The following is a 16,988-nucleotide window of genomic DNA, read 5'->3' on the forward strand; positions in this document are numbered from 1 at the left end:
CATGCTGTTTTTAATGTAAAGCATTTCAGTACTGTTCTTTGGGAGGAGTCTGTTTACATACAACATTAGACATCATTTATCTGTATGTACTACGTATCTGATTGTGGTACTCATATATGCAGTCAATGGTGTCTTACAGCAAAAACAGCTGCATAGGACACTGGGATTTCCTGGAGGGAAAGTTGCTAAGATGTCTCTCATATATTTATACACACACACACACACACACACACATATATATACACAGAGATGTGACAGTGTATGAGCCAGCTTGGGAACATTTTACTCCCTTTAGTAGCCAGCTACTCCTCTGCGTAGACATTTTGGTTTCAGAAGATCTCCCTGTGTAACTTCTTACCAGCAATAGCTTGGGTAGCTCAACTGCTTTCAAGTAATTTGGAAAAAAAAGTCCCAAACTCCCCAAAAAATCATAATATCTTTGTGGAAACTAGAAGGATTCTGCAAAGAAACAAGCAGGCCATAAGTACACATACCTGTTGCAGGTATATCTCATGATATGATCTCTTCTATATCTCATGATATAGAAATGATGTAGAAGTAAAACTCAGTATGATTTTCTGTGTCACCATGCCAGCTGGCAGTGTCGTGTTTTCAGAGTTCACATATGAGTGCAATTTTCTTTAAAGAAAGTCCTTTTCTGCTATGAATATGATTTGGTGATGCCAGAAATTCTTCCAGCTGCAGTAAGCTACTTTAGGGAAATTTGAGGGGCAGTGGCAAAGGACTATGCAGGCACATCTGCCACAGGCAGTTGCATGCCTCCAGTTGGAGGGGCCACCAAAACCAGACTCCTTAGCATTAAGATCCCTGTGACACGTTAGCAAGTTAGTAGAAGTCTATGCATCCACTGAGACAGAATATTCAAGAACCTCTGGCTTTGCTGGGTGACTAGTCAAGGGATTTTTAGCTCACCCATTAAACATCAGCCAGTACAGCTTGCCTACCTGTATTACATCCTTAGACATATGCATGCAGTGCCTGCTGTCTTCCCCCTGTCATATCGGGATGACATCTACTCTGTAGCAAAGAGAAACATTATGTCACGCAATAGAGCAATATATTTTGGATTCACACATTAGATGATAATCTGATTTAAAAATTTAAGTATGGACTTTCCCCTACAGTGGCATTTTTTAGCAAATCTTGGCCATACACACAGACATGCACCACTAGAAGGAGTCAAACTCTGGACCCTTAAGCAGAAACATTGTAGTCTGCGGTTACCAGAAAAAAAGGCATAAAACATCAGCGTCTGAATAGGTAATAGGAAAACTATATGAATAAACACTAATTGGGATACTGCACTCACTTTTTCCCCCTCCACTTTTGTTTTCCCTCAAAAGCAGTATGGGATTTAACACTACATGACATGGATCTGATCCAGCTTCAGGAGATGCCCCATCCTAGGACAGGTTCTACTTCTCCCTTGCTCCCCAGCCGTCCCTAGAGTGGGGCATCCCTCTGCAAAAGAGCTTAAGACTGTAATTTTGTCCCAGTGTGTTAAAAACCATCCATCCTTCCAGAAAAGGCCATAAGGTTGTATTTTTGTCCCAGTGAGGTAAAAAACATCCTGTACTGAGGACTGAAGTTGCTTGTAGTCTGGTCACGCTGCTTGGCACGACCAGTGGAGTTGAGGTACAATCTGGCTCTTGTACTGAAGCATAAGGTTCATTCACATTTATCTTCCAGGAATCTCCCCATTTCAGCAGTGTGACAGAGTGTGCCCTTGTGCAGCACTGGGAATCCGATGGGGGTGGAAGACACAAGATGTTGTGCATTCCATCATGTTCATGCTGTGAGAACCATCATGGACCTGCTGATAAAACCAACTGCTGCCACAGAACGGATTAACAAATTAAACTTGAGCATTCTTCAATAACCCCCATACCATCAAATATGGGAAGTGGAAGGACTGGTGTTAATCTGACATTACTAACATCAGCCTTTCAGTACCTCTGGCTATTATGGGCTCACAGAGCAGCAAAAGTGTACATACAAAGATAATGATTGAAAAACGACAGTACATTACTGGAAGTTTCAGGTGGTATGAAGTAAGCAGCAGAGGAATCCTCCATTAGAAGCAAAGAACTACCCACAACATTTACTACAAGTCTGCACTCTCCTCTTTGATTCTTCTGTTTTCTTTCTGATTTTTATTTGCACACTTTCACTTTGATCATATTGAGGGTTGTTCTCTCTTACCCCCTCGAAATTCTGATACAATTATTTTTAGAGTAACATAGATAGCAAGGCACCCTTAGGTATGAGCTCCCATAATCACACAGCAACTGGATCAACTGTACATATCAGAAACACGTTTCTGCTGATGCAAGTACTTTGCAAAACAGAAAAGGTGCAAGGGAGAGGCGTAGAAGCAAATCTCAAAAGCAGATTAATCAGCATTTCAAAAAACAAGCGCACAAATTTTGTATAATGTATGCCACTAACAGTTGATGAAGAAAGTGCATTTTCAGTGAAGCAAAACAATAGATCAAGATCTAGTATATTTGTGAACGGCAATAGTAATACCAGCACTTCTTAGAATAGGCTGTCCAAAAAATATTTCGACTGTGGTACAAATAGAAAGTCCTATGGTATGGCATATACATACAGACCAATGGCAATGAAAATATACATCCATTGGGAACTGAGGGGGAGTGGAAAGGCCAGAGGCAACAAGGAGCTTTGAATTAGTGCATTTAGAGCAAATGCATTCTGCCTTCCAGTTTAAAAAGCATGTACACAACCAAAGACACCATTACTGATCAGTCCAATAGAGAGTATCAGCAGTATAACGGCTAGAATTGTATATTGCAGATCTCAAAGCCAAAGAAATTCTTTGCATAGCAGTACGGTGAGAATTGCATAAGTTCTTGCATGCTAGGAAATTTATGCTTGGTCCAGAAATAACAGAACTTCAAGGGAAATGGCCTGCCTGCGGGGTTGCTGTAGATCTTAGCTAAAATGCTGTTGAAGCCATTTGGATACAAAATCCCTATTTACAGAAACAATTTTTTAAATACACAACTGGAGAAATAAATTGGTGCTCTGAATGCTCTAGAAAATTATATTACACTGCCAATTATTTGCTGTATATAACAGCTAACTCCCTTACAGTATGTGTAATAGTGAAAGGTAATTGTGTTGTTGCTGGAGAACAAGTAAATTTCATCCCTTCAGCAACATTTTAAAGATACACAAGAAGTCTATCACTAACACTGGAAAGATAAAACATTTAGTGGAAATGTACTTCAAATTTGAGGAATGATATCCAGAGGTTTTAAAGGATTTTTTTTTTTTCCTCTAATCTTTCTGCCTCTAGCAGCGTCTCTGAGGCAGGCCAGTATTTTAGCCTTCAGGTGGCCTGCTACGTTGCATATGTAGATAAGGTCTAATGGACTCTTCTCTATGTGTTTCCACCCTGCCACGCTCCTCCCTAAAAGTGTCTTCGGGAAAGATTACAGTTCCACTTCCCAGCATGAAGGAGAATGATGCTTTCTGTCAACTAAGTACCAGTCAGCAGATTCCTAGCGACATCCCCATTTCAATGGGCAGCTGACTGTATGTGCAGAGAGTTTGAAAACTCCTCGCTGCATTTATTTCAGTACTAAAGCCCATAAATGTGCAATAAAGAGAGTCTTAGACTTGTTCAGAGCACAAGTGAGAAGAACCTATAGCTGCATTAAGACTTTAGACAGCATCTGGAGGAATTATATTAAAAACCTATTTTAAAAACAGGCTTACAAAACTCACCGCTTCCATAGGTGACGCTAGGATTAATAGAAAGGTCAAGTTATACTTAGATCATTTGTGGTTCTTGCATGGGGGGTGTGTGTGTGTGTGTGTGTATAGAAAGTCTGTTACTTCAGAGCTTCCAAGGTAACTATATTTCCTTGTCAGAGATAACATGGGGGAAACCTGAAAGTCCAATGGAGCTCTTCCCCCTATAGCAAAGAAGTGCAATAAAGCCATTACTAGGGTTCAGTAATCACAGTTCTGGGAACTGAAAATTTCACCAGAGTGCACTGGCCCTGTTATGGGTGCAGTTAAAGAGAATATTTAAACAGTGTCAGTGTCAATGTTCTAAAACTGGTATGTCCAACTAGCCACCTGCAACCCAAAATCACCAGTTTTGATACTTTTGGGCCTCAGAACCAATGTCTGTAATTAGACGGACACAGAAAATCTTGACAAAATCGACTTGTCCTTGACCTTATTAGTTTATTTCAAAAACCTTCTGTTCATTAAACTTACATACATCAGGGAATGTTGTAAGTATTTGATCCTTTCTCTGTTATTCAACAATGTGATTTATGTCAAAGGCAATCAAAGAAACTGAAGGGAACTAAAGAAACGCCTTCACTGACGAATCAAGGGAAACACTTTCATAGTTTACATATTTCAAACAAAAGTGCACCACAGTTTTTCAGAATAAAACTGCTTAGCTTTACTGTGAAGGTAATTTAAAGAAGTTTTATTGCAGTCAACACGGACTGAAATTAAGAACCTTTTTGTTTTACAATTCTCTCATTTTACCCTTTCCTCAGCCTTAGGCGTTTAAAGCTGCTCAGCTACGTAGGCATTTAAAAGGTCAATTTGCAAGGCATTTTGGTTTGCTAATTTCCACTGTTAGCTAGAATCTTAAGCCATGTTCCAAATTCACTGTGAATCATCTCTAATTTTTCTAGTTCTAAGGAATTTAATGGAGTGCAATCTCTAAATTAGGGCAAACACGCAAATTTATCGTACCCTTGATTTTTCACTCAACCACACAGATTTTTGTCTCTATCTAAACTGTGTAAATTTTCCTCAAGATTTTCTGTCCTTGTATCTTTTCCAGCAATAAGTTTGCAATAATGTCTGAGTAAACTCTGATGAATTGTTGATCTGTTTGAAGCCTTCACACGCTGTTGTGGGATTTTCCCACCTCTCACACCTCGAAAGGACCAGAAGTCTAGATTGGGCAAATTACTCTGAGCATGTTTTAGCCATGCAGGTAGCCACAATGGCATGATAAGGTAGGATTTATGGCTTTAATGCCTGCTCGTGCCTATACTGGCATGCCTGAAAAGTTACTGATACTACCATACAGGCTATATTGCTCAGAACACATGGCCTCCTGTTTTCTCTCTCTGCAAAACCAAAGTTGTGCAGAGGAAAGAAGAGTAAGGCTCTAAAAGAAAGGAAAAGGTGTGGATTCTCAACATGACTGGAGTAGGACAATAGATCACTATCAAATTAAACACAACTAATTTTCCCTATATTGCCGCACATACAATTCACTAGGACAAATGCCTACACTCTCTCTGAAATTCTTTTTACATTCACAAAAGAAGATGGGCACATTAATGGATCCTGGGATGATTTTTGAAATTCCTTTGAGCTATATTTCTCCAGGAGAAGAAGAAAGGTTGCAAGACAAGATCAGGCTGATGTTGAAGAAGTGCCTCTTTACTCCCTTTAACCTAGACATGCTGTTTAAAGGTAACATTTGTCATCATTACCGCACTATGCATCCAGCAACAGCCTAGAGAAGGGTGCAAAAATTCCAGGATGAAGGACACTGCCTTTCTGAAAGTTCAGCAAGAGTCTGGGTAGCATCCATACTTCTTTCACGCTGTGGGAAGGAACAAGCCAGGCTCTGTGCACGTCATTCAGATGGCCCATAATACCGAGGCAAGTGACGGCAAAGACGTACTTCCATTGCCATGTGTCTAGGATTTTGGGCACCATTGTGATCATACCTCAATGCAATATTTCTGTACTAGATGCAGCGTGTTGCCAGAGTGCAAGTAAACTTCGTAACTGAATGCCACAAGTCAGTCCGGGAGCAGTAAATTAGCAAGTGGCTCAGGCACTCTAGAAGAGTAAAAAAGGAGTGTGGCTGCAGCACTGGGAACAACAATGGTCCTTGTTCTCCTGCCTTGAGTGAAAGTAAACAAGTCCATTGTTATCTGACTTCGCCCAAGCTCAAAGTATAACGCTAGAAGGAAAAATAAGTTTTACAGAATTGAGCATATACAACCCTTTTTTTCCCTTCATAAATTGTAGGATACACTAGTTGAAACTACAGAAGTGTTTGCAGTATGCGATATATATATAATGGCACATTTAAGCTTTTTAAAGGGATTGGAACATTTCAGGAATGTCTCTGGTGCTGAAAAAGGCTAATGTATTACAAATCATATAATATTTTAATTCAGAAAAAATATGTTTGGGTATTTTGACCTAGCATCATAAGGGTTAGGAAACCGAACGAGGATGCCATGAAGCATGACTGACGAATCAGTTGAGCTAGTCTGCTTCAGATACATATTGTGCAAGGCATTATCGCTGCAATCAGCCACAAAAATGCATATTTAGGTTTTGTACATTAAATACTACACCTGTGAACCTATGTAAAAGATATACAAAATATAAATGTCATCAGGACTGTATATTTCAAACTTTTTAAAATAAACACAAAGTATATATATATATATGTAGGCATATATGTTGTAATTTCAATGTCAACACTAGCACAGTTTGTCTCTTCTAAATACAGACCTGTATACTTCCTAGTCCAACACATGCACCTACGAACACATGATCATGCATACAGCTTTACGTTCTGCTGTCTGCAGAAGAGTCAGAATATACAGCACTATACATTGTTTCAACTCAAAATTGATTGGCAAATTAAGGAAGATGCCATTCAAAAGAAATTCCTTGTGAGCCATTACCAAAAAAAAAAACCACAGAGAAAAACAAGGGTAGAGTTATCTCAATAAAAACACTGAAGACCGTGGTGATGATGACCTAAGATTCAAAACGCTTTGTCCGGCATGTGGTGGGGGTCACTCTTGGACAAGATGCAACAGTGGAGAACTGGTTGCTCTAACACATACCGAACGCGGTTATAATGAGGTGTAGAGCTTTCACAACACCATGCAACCCAGCTTTGGGTTCAGACTACTGAGGTCTCTGACCGAAAGGAGACAGAGCAGTTGTACGTCGTTCTTCTCACAGCCGGCGGTGCTGATGGTGATCTGGATGCCCATCTGGAAGGTAAGCGTCGATTTGCTGGCCGAGCGGGCCGGGAGAAACCCTTCCCGCTTGAACATTTAGCTGGCACAGATATCTAGAACAGAAAGGCAATTCCTCACTTTAACAAGTTACAGCTTTTGTGGAATGCAGCGGGAATGTAGGAAGACATTTGGGCTGACCTCAGAACAGGTGGTCTGAAGCTATTAAAAGGAGCACAGTAATGCACAGAATGCAAAAGAACAGCTATTTCTATGTATAGGGATTCTTACATTGGTTGTGGTTTAAAATATATGGAGACAAGTGTCAGACACAAGGAAAGGTATAAAATGTTAATGCAAGCCAAAACTGACATTCACTTCTCATTTCTCCTAATTTTTGGAAGTTTTTTTGTCAATGAACACTGTATACTGTTCTAAAGGTAGAACTCAGAATACCATCTTACATTACTGGAGGATGATCTATATACTTTACAGGTATTTTTTGATAGATCCTATTTCAGCAGTCACATCTTGCTAAGAATTCTGTTTCCATTAGTGCAACGTGAAGTTCTTTACACTCGGTAACTCAGTAATTCAGAATGGTTATTTATTAATGCAGTGTCACGTCTAAATGCAGAACCTTATATACATGAGAAATCAACAGATTTTGATCGTAGCTACAGTGATGTAAATTTGAAATAATGAAAATAAACCAAATGCCTCATGCCATGTGTGATGCTTTACATCTTTGTGACATGAATGCTGCTGGACCTAAAATGGTACCCTCTAATCAGGCAATATTCTACACTTAGTTTGTACAGATAGAAATGACAACATAAAGTGTGAGCCTATGGAGGAAAAAAATCTAATTGGCTTAGTAAAGTTTTTCTGGGCTTACATCAATGTAACATTATTGAGTCATTATTTCTTCCCTACATATTCATTGATGAAAATCTGTTTTCCTATCAAAAGTTAATTTGATGAAAAAGAAATCAGAAGCTTCATTTTCTTTTTCTTTCTGTGCTGTAGTAAAGATGTGTCTGCTAAGCAAGATGTTGCATCACTGCAAGGCTGTCAGAAAGACATGCAGAAGAAAATCTGCATGGTCAGATTCTCAGCTGTTTGAATCCACATAGCTCCACTGGTCTGTGAATTTGTGACAGTTTAAAGCATACCAGCTGACAGTCTGAACTCATTTAAGTTTCTCAGCTCTAAACACATTTGCCTTCTCTTTTCTGAGATGCTAAGGGGCATATCTCTGTGTTTGTTGGCCAAGGAGCTCTTCAGGAAAAATGATTTTTCTTCCTTTGTGACCTTTTACAGAACCCGCAACTTACAGTGTGTTTTCAAAATAATCCATTTCTCTTTTCATTAAGAAAGAATGTTGGCAAAAGCAGTATTTCTAAACTTCTGCAAATAAAATTCAGCCACATATAAATTAATTAGTCATGCCATACTCTTCTGTTTCTGTGAGCCTATGCTTGTATATATAGGAGAAGTCTGGAACTGAGACATGAGTAAGAGGAGGTCGCTTTATTACTGCAGACTTTATGGAGCTACAATACCCCTTTTCATAGGCAGTCCCAAGGACATCCTGAACCAAGCAGCACCCTGGATGCTGAAGAATGCTAAGTCCTCTAGGATTTTGACATATCCAACTATGCCTAAGGCTTCTGGGAAGGCTTATGAAATAACTTATCAGCTAAAGAAAGGAGGGAGGGAGTTAAAACCTGATTACAGTTTTCACTAGTTCAGTCCTTGAGTAACTGCACTGCGGTTAAAATCTAGCTTTACACAACAGCAGCAGAGATAAAAATCTGGCGTATGTCTTCACTGGTCATTCTTACTTACATGCTTCTGCCCTCCCCTATTAGCTTCTTCTCCTCCTATTATCCCTCCTCTATTGTCTTCAGAGGAAATACTCTTGATTCATCCAGATCGTGGCCTAAAGTGTCTATTTTTACACAATTATTTACAAGATCAGGTTAGCCTGCCTGATTTTAGAATCTGAAGCTTGGTATGAAACTGAATTGTTTTGTTCTTGCCATTCTTATGAACCTTACCTCTGGTAACTTCTGCCTCTCTTTTCCTTGCTTGAGTTGCTGCCCAATATGCCTGGCTGAATTCCTCGGAAATTCTTGCTTTCCTTGCTCAATCTGGAGCATTTCTAAATACTGACTCAATGTCTCACAACCCCCATCGGTGAATTCAGAATTTGCCCGTGTCCACTTATCTTTGCAGCATTTTGCATTACATGGAGAAGTCACTGTTGATTTTTCATAGTTTTTCAAAAGCTTTTCAACAACACCATAGTTCGACCTTGAGTCAGCTGAACGCGGGCGACCGGATAAATTACTTGGTCTCCAGTCATGCTCGTGAAGCATGTGCCTGTAACCACTAGTATTTTGAAGTCCATTCACTTGCTTTTGTTGCCCTGTCGTTCTGACAGCTTTGCTGGGGTTGCTAGTTTCTTGCTCCTTTGCTGCAGAGAATTTGGGACTTGAAACACAAGTTGTATTTACAGTTTCTGTCCTGCTAACAGCAGAGTCACACAGTGGGCCACAGGGTTTATGATCTTCTGATGCTGTTCGAGGCACCTGGTTCTCTTGCCAAGCATTGCTGCGTTTACCTGTGTGAAATACAGTCCGGTTAAACTCATCAATCTTTGCTGCTAAAGTTTCATTTCTTTGGGTCTTTCCCAAAGTATACCTAGAGTCTTCCAAAGGATCATTGTGCAGGGTGGCAGGGGCATAAAAGTCATTACTGTAATATGGGCTGCTGTGAGACTTGGGATTTTGTTTCTGGTGCATCTTGTTGCTTTGGGCCATATTTCCATCCGAACAACTCTTTTGGGCTGATAGTGGGGAAGGTTCACTTTTATTGTCTTTTCCAAGTTTGCCCACATCATATGCCCACGTGTTGTGGCAGAAACTTGTTGGTACATTACACTCGTTTTTGGTTACGGGTATTGAAGCAGTTACCACCACAGGACCTTTCACATTCTGCCCTTCATTTGCACAGGCCACTGCAGCTTCATTCTGGTTTATAGGTGAAGGATTCATCAGTTTCCTTCCACTCCTACAGTCCTGAGCCTTGCAATTGCTTTTGATGCCTGGATCTCTTATGGGGGCTTCAGAAAGCTGTACAACTGCAGAAAGTGAGTTCGTTAGGTGCCGAGAAGTGCTCCGTGGAGGAACTGGTGGACCTTCTTTCTTTTGCCAAGGTCTGAAGTCTATTCCTGTGTCACCAGCAATACCACCATAAGAAACGTCCTTCGAAGCCTTGGTGGAGCTCATCAGATTCTTCCTATTATTATGTTCCTCTGTTTCAAAAGCAACTGAAGTCTGTGATTCATTGCTGGACACGTGGTTCATCTCAGGCAGAATAACTGTGTTTTGCATTCCCTCAAATTCCGCCAGGAAAGGAAGTGACTTCATTCTGGAAATAAAAGGAGAGGTGTTTTAGGGATGAGCAATAACGGTGCTCCCCCAGGGGACCGTAGCATGGATTCATTCTCCCCATAAGCAGATGTTTTAACACTGGCTCCTTCAAAAAAGATTCGGGAGCAGTTTTGCTGCAGCTGATACATCCAGCGCATTTGAAACATAGGTGGAGAATTTGAAGACAGCTCAACAAAGGGAACCTTGTATTCCTTTACTTTGTCACTAAAATTCTTTTTCTGAGTTTCTGTAGATGATTCCTTCTTTTCTTACCTATCCTACCATAAGGACAGTGGGATCTTGTGAGTTCTAACAACTCCAGTGAGAGCCTACCTGACTACTAATTGAATGAAGAAAGCTTTAGGACATAGTGCATCCCTTGTGTAGGTTTCCTAACATTACACATGACAGGAGGAACATGTCCTTTGAGATCTGTTCAAAAATCACCTTTCTCAGCCAGGATTTAGAAACTATGCATCAGCTATGAATCTATTTACTTTAAAGATACAAACACTAATCCAGCTACAATAATAAATTAGTGACAGACAGCCAACCAATTGCATGGGGGAATGTAAGAAGTCCATTTGCTTTTTGGGAGCATCTGAGAAGAGCTTGCCATGATGCAGACTTCCATGGGATCTCAGCATAGGTGAGACATAGCCTTTCTGAGTTTCTTTCATGGTATGCACCCTGTCACACCATGGGTTCAGGCTCACCTTCTGAGACTTTCTGCACAACTCAAGAGGAAGACTGGTGTTTAGCTTGCAATATTCAATGAATATTGAATTTGTAACAGATGGCAGAATGTTCATTTGCCACACATTTCAGGGTCTGGCTTACCATCTTTCCATTAGTACAAAGGTATAGTTGTTCTTCCTTCTCTTGCCTTCTTTGCAGTCTTGGATTGTCAGTCCCTGATGCATCCCTCACACTTAAGGATAGATCTGGGCTTAATGTAAGAAGCCTCCCAGCCTAACAAACCCACACAGTGTTGTATTGAACTGCATGGAAATGGGACCAGGGCAGACAGAAAGTTCTGTTCATTTCCCAATCCTCTATATAGCCATTACAGTACAGTACGATTTAATCTCTCATAAATACTAATTTATTCTATTAACTATTTATTTATTAGTTCTACAGATAAAGTCTGTTTTGCTAGTAAAATGTGGCCTTGTATCATATTTCAGTATATTTCATTTGAATGTTTTACGCTGAGCACTGAAACACCAGGAGGATAGCAAACCCGCCTTCAAATTGAACAGGAGCACAGTCTCATTACTCGTTTTCTTTTTCTAATATAAAGAGTCCAAATATGTTTTTACCTTCTGTGGTTGGACTTCCTTCGAATTTCCTCTTGATAGCTGCATAATTCTTCACTGACTCTGGCAAGTTCTTTAAGAGCCTTTATAAATATAAAAACAGTCCTTTAATATAAGCCTTTTAGATGGTATCTTCAGAATTATTTTGAAACTTGTGGTGATTTGCATTTTAGACTCACAGCAGAGGAAAGTAGCACAAGGAAAGATACAAAAATGCCCGCAGGTTATGAATGGGGGTAAAGAGCATGCTGTTAGCACATTTAAACAGTGAGAGGACACTCATCGATAGTAAACCAAGGAGGAAGTAGAGAGAGTGCCTCGCTGGAAAGTGAAAATCAAGGAGAAGTTCTTTAGGCTAACCTGGCAGGCCAAACCCCTCAGTATTTTCCTCGCACTTGTAACTGAAACACGCTTGTACTTTACTTACTACATTGAGATCACCAATATAATTCTTGGCATTTTTCGTGGAAGTTTTGATGCTGAGGCTGTCTTCAGGTTCCTCTTGGTTCTCAAAGGCCAGATTGTCCATTAACAAAGTATTGTTTCTGCTCTCGGCTCTGGTTTCTTTACATTCGTGTCCTGTTTTACTGAGCAATCTCCCTTTTTCCATCGTGTCATTTGCCACATTGTGTTGATGGTTCAACTCCACCATGTCACTCTCTTCCGAAGTAGGGGAATGCATGGACAGCTGCAGCATCTTGCTCTGAAGGGCCTTATTATCATGGACGTTCATATTGCTTTCCCTTCTAAGTTTTACCTCCTGGTAAAGCTGAAACAACAATAGAACCTTCTATTAAATTGTGGTACTGTGATGAACTTTATGGTAAAAGAACATTTTTATCTTCTGTTTTGAACAATGCTTCACTCAGTAGCACCAAGTAGAAAGATTTTATACATGTCAGTAGAAAATTGTTGAGTCACGTATTGTGATAGTTCACAGACCATTACTGTCACAGGATGAGGAAAGGGCCGCTACCATTCACAAACCCTTTGCCATGGTTTTAATGTATGGCTTCCACCCATAGGATGGGACTGGAAGAGATGGCACAAGGTCAGTGGCCCCACCTTGAGCTGGAAGCTGTATGGCTGTCTTCCAAGTAATATCAGTGTACTATGTAGCCCTGATCTGATGGATGAGGAACATGAGGGAATTTGAGGGAGGGAGAGGGCTCAGGCTATGTTATGGTCTGTTAAAGTATATTAGTTTAAGTAGGGGAAGTGAATTCTCATCACATACAGTGCCATCTGCACTAGAGCAGACTCTTCTGGTTCTCAGGCGAGTGGAATTCTTCCCTATGACTGGAGTCATAAATCAGTACTGCAGAATGGTATTATTTGGCAATGTGCTGCCAGCCTCTCATCTTCTTTCATGCTATCTACTGAGATCCAGTGGCTTCATTAGTAAATGAAAAGGTGTTAATTCCTGTCACCCAGTACATTCAAACTAGGGAACTGTGATAAATTATAAATTAGAAAAAATAGCAACATCATAAAAACCTCTTCTGCTTACACTATCATTTCCAGTGCCAAGAATCCCATGGCTCTTTATAAACATTCATTCTTAACTCGCTTTTATGAGGAAAGTTCAGAACAGGCACCTCTGAACAGCCATCTGCCTGCTCTTTCACAGCGCACAAGGCCATCACAACAGTTTTTGGAAGGACAACAAAAAAGAATAACAACATGAAGAACATTTGGCCATTTCATGGGTAGTGCTGTGGTTTAGAAGTATTCTCACATTCAGAGACTTGACACTTGACCTTATCCCGGGCTTTCAGATTTCACTCCCAAAGCCCCATGGAACGTGAGGGCTGAACTTTTGTCATTTCCAACAAATGAGGACCGCATATGGACTCAGCATAGCAGTAAGAAGGAAGCATACCACCTCATAACTCAACCATATCATCTCCTAAACCACATAAGTCTTCCTGGAGGAATCCAGGAATTAAGTTAGGTTTTGGTGGGCTAGAGAAAACTGCCAAATAAAAATACAAGCTGGTAAGGTAGCACAAGTTTTATTGAGGAAATTCCTCTACAGATGATGGCATTTAAAATGTATCTTCCCTCTTCTCCAGCCAGGTGGCTCTTGGTGAAGAAATGTCAAGCAACTGAAATCAAGGGCAGCTATGTACACAGCTTAAGAGGGGACCTTAGGATACCGGTAACCGTGGGATATCATCTGCAGTTTTGTCTGGTCCTGCAGTACCCAGCAATTTGCTTCATTCTCTTCCCCTCAGCCCTATTCCATTCTTTATCTCTTTTTCTGTCTCTGTCATGCTTTCCTAATCCATATGCTAATAAAGAACATGGGAAAAACATGATCTTCGCTGCCATTGTCAGAACTAGTAATAGCCAGAATACCTTTTCACAACACACTACCATCATTTCTAAACAGCTCATATACCTAACAAACTGAAATTCAACTACACACAGAGATCACATTACTAACTTTTGAAGCACTCTCACCTTGGTGGTGAAATTAGGTAAGACTGCACAGAAGCGTCCTAACACAGAAGACAAAATGTGGCGAGGACTATCATACCAGAGTCTGCAAGAACTGCAGGTAAAATATAAGAGAGCTGACATTATGGAGTTACGTTGCAGGCTGGTTTAACGGGCAGTATACGGCTGCAATTCATTTGGCTCTGATCATTTTCCTTCTCATACTTTCATGTGAGCAATCTCTGCCATACATTCCTGTGTTGCTCAGCCACAGGACGATGTTGGCAGAGAGCAAGCAAAATTACTCCATGTGTATATTAGAACGAAAAATGTGGAAAACTCCATGGCGAAAAAACTTGCTTCTATACGTTGCCAAGGCAGATTCAATTTATGCATTACAGAGTGCCAGAGGGTTCTGCTGCAGGGACAATTTGGGGATAAAAGAAAAATAAATAAATGCCCTACTATTTCTGGAAGGAGGTGCATTAGAAATGGCAGGGAGTGAGTGTTTGTTAGTATGTGTAAACAGAAGTGGTGTCAGGACTTTCATGCTATTTACTGTAGCTGTTTTCTCTCCTAAAAACCGTCCATAAATGGAGCAGGTTCTAGCCAGAACGATTCTGCATCATGCAGGGTTTAATGTATGATGTTCTTTTTAATATTGCCATTTACCCCAGCAGACCTGTGCCATCTAATCCCTTTTTGCCAGAGAATTATGATGCCTAGATTTTTTGTTACTAGATATGAATTTTCCTAAACCCCATATATACAGTTGTTCAGCATGTACTTGAAAAAAGCATGTATAATATGAGTAGCATAGCTCATGCCCAGCAGAACTGGCAGCAGTACATATAGCCAATAATATCATAGCAAACTTCACACAAAGTGACATTTAACCTCCTGCTTCGTATTCATGACTATTAAATGAGCAACTGCAAATACTGTTTAACCCCAGGCTTTGCATCCTACTATCAGCTGTTAGAAACTTCCAGTGACAGGTAAGTTATAGGATATAATTCAGAAAAAAAAATAAATTGAAGCGACCCTAGTCGCTTCACCCCAAGTCAAAATGTTAGTGTTCAGAGTTTTGTTTAAAATACCTCTTCTATTTTCTTCTGCATGACCTTCCATTGACATTCCCATTCTTTCCTTTCGTTGTCAAATCTCTCCAGCAATTCCATCTTCTCTTTATTCCAGTTCGTCTCAGTATTCTCCAGTTGTTTACGCAGGTCCATGGTTACAGTCTGTGTAACAGCAAGAAGATAGCTCTGCTTTTTTTCTTTCTTCCCTGAATGTTTCCTGGAAGTTTATCAGAATAAGTCTTACTTGTGTTTGATTCTCGCTTTCACGGGAAAAAACAACCAAGCAAACCCCCAAAATAATTAACTGAAATGTGCTTGCAGGAGACAACATCACACGATTGCACGATATGTATCTGGAGTGTGATTGGAATATGGACGAACTAAGCATTATAGGACACAAACCCAAGGGCAGAGGGGCCCAATCTGGAAAGAGGAGGAGGGATACGCATCCAGCATCATAGACTTCAGGAATGTCTGCCACAGTGGGCTCTGTACCATGGTCACTTCACATCTTTGCTATTACTCCTCACTATAAACCTGTTTTCAATGATATTTGAGTCTGCATGATATTGAATGGCACTTCAGGACCTTGGGATCCTGCAATGTCTGCCCTTCAGGGTGAAAGCTATTTTTATGTTTGTTCAAAAGACAACTGCAAGTGTAAAGGTATCGTGTTTGCTCATGCACTCCTTTCACACATGCATGTAGCACGACAAAGGCTGTGACATTCTTTTGGCAATTGAAGACTGTAAACTTGATACATGCAGAAAGTTCTCATGGCTATAATAATGCTTTAGAATATATGAAGGAAAACAGGACAGGAAAGCTAATAACAGGTAGCAAACATACATATACAGTAGAAAGCATCATTCTACTATATAAAGGACTATAGGTCACTATAAAGAGTTCATGTATTTCGGATTTACAAATCTAAATCTATAAATATTAGTTCCAGGGCCAGCACGGGGAAAACTAGAAACTATTCTCCAATAGCGTTAACTCAAGTCTCGTTCAAAACCTTGCTCAGAATATCTAACTAATTTGTGCTTCAGTTTCTCCTTCCCCTTCAGAAGTCTTTAGTATCTTAGTATCTGTGAATGAAAAAATATTAATTGAGCCACTAAATATGTATATTTTAAGGGATATATTTTGGATCTGCTCATCTGAGTTTGGAGCAAAACAGTTACAGATTTTATGGCCCTGGTGTTCCTCTTGCTTTCTTAGGCTTTACAATAGAAACTCCGCTACTATCAGCACATTTACTATGCCAGCAAGGTCGATATAACCCTCATTCATTCCATTCCGATGGCTCAGCTCCTGTGGTATAATGGCTGGTACACACACATTGATACTTGGGTTTGTTAACTTTGGCTCTCAAAGACAGCTGTTGTGTTACTTAGGTGGACATGGGATCTAGTTCTAGTCCCAAAATACCCCTGCATTGCTTTGGTCTCCTGCCAGAAGGGAAGCATGTGGTCAGGCAAATGAGTTATCAGAGAGTTAACTAGGGGTAAGCCCAGTTTACCTTCCTGGAATGTGTTCATTTCCCTGGCCGATTGTCAGTGACTGTCAGCTCACAGGAACTGCCCATTTTATCGCCCACGTTTTCTTTCATAAAGTGAAAATTCATTCTTGAGCTTCATGAAAAGTTCTTTCCCATCCTGCATTTTATTGGACAAG

At 40.3% G+C, this 16,988-nt stretch overlaps 1 protein-coding gene across 1 annotated transcript; it reads right to left on the bottom strand.

The window, feature by feature from the left end:
• Positions 1 to 6,500: 6,500 nt before the first annotated feature.
• Positions 6,501 to 15,461, bottom strand: KIAA0408 (KIAA0408 ortholog). The gene is made up of 5 exons (XM_009880152.1): positions 15,327 to 15,461; positions 12,212 to 12,553; positions 11,788 to 11,867; positions 9,089 to 10,463; positions 6,501 to 7,141 (listed from the first exon to the last, which is right to left on the bottom strand). Exons 1-5 carry the CDS (start codon positions 15,459 to 15,461, stop codon positions 6,968 to 6,970), a joined length of 2,106 nt encoding a protein of 701 aa, XP_009878454.1. The 3' UTR covers positions 6,501 to 6,967.
• Between the last annotated feature and the right edge of the window lie 1,527 nt (positions 15,462 to 16,988).

The sequence above is a fragment of the Charadrius vociferus genome, unplaced genomic scaffold (assembly GCF_000708025.1).
Source record: "Charadrius vociferus isolate BGI_N301 unplaced genomic scaffold, ASM70802v2 scaffold82, whole genome shotgun sequence".
In the NCBI taxonomy this organism is placed as follows: Eukaryota; Metazoa; Chordata; class Aves; order Charadriiformes; family Charadriidae; genus Charadrius; species Charadrius vociferus.

Coding starts and splice junctions, on each gene's coding strand:
- KIAA0408 (XM_009880152.1), bottom strand. CDS start 15,461: ATGGACCTGCGTAAACAACTGGAGAATACTGAGACGAACTGGAATAAA. Junction 12,554..15,326: donor TGCAGAAGAAAATAGAAGAG/GTATTTTAAACA, acceptor TTGTTGTTTCAG/CTTTACCAGGAGGTAAAACT. Junction 7,142..9,088: donor AGAGGCAGAAGTTACCAGAG/GTAAGGTTCATA, acceptor TTTCTGTTCTAG/ATATCTGTGCCAGCTAAATG.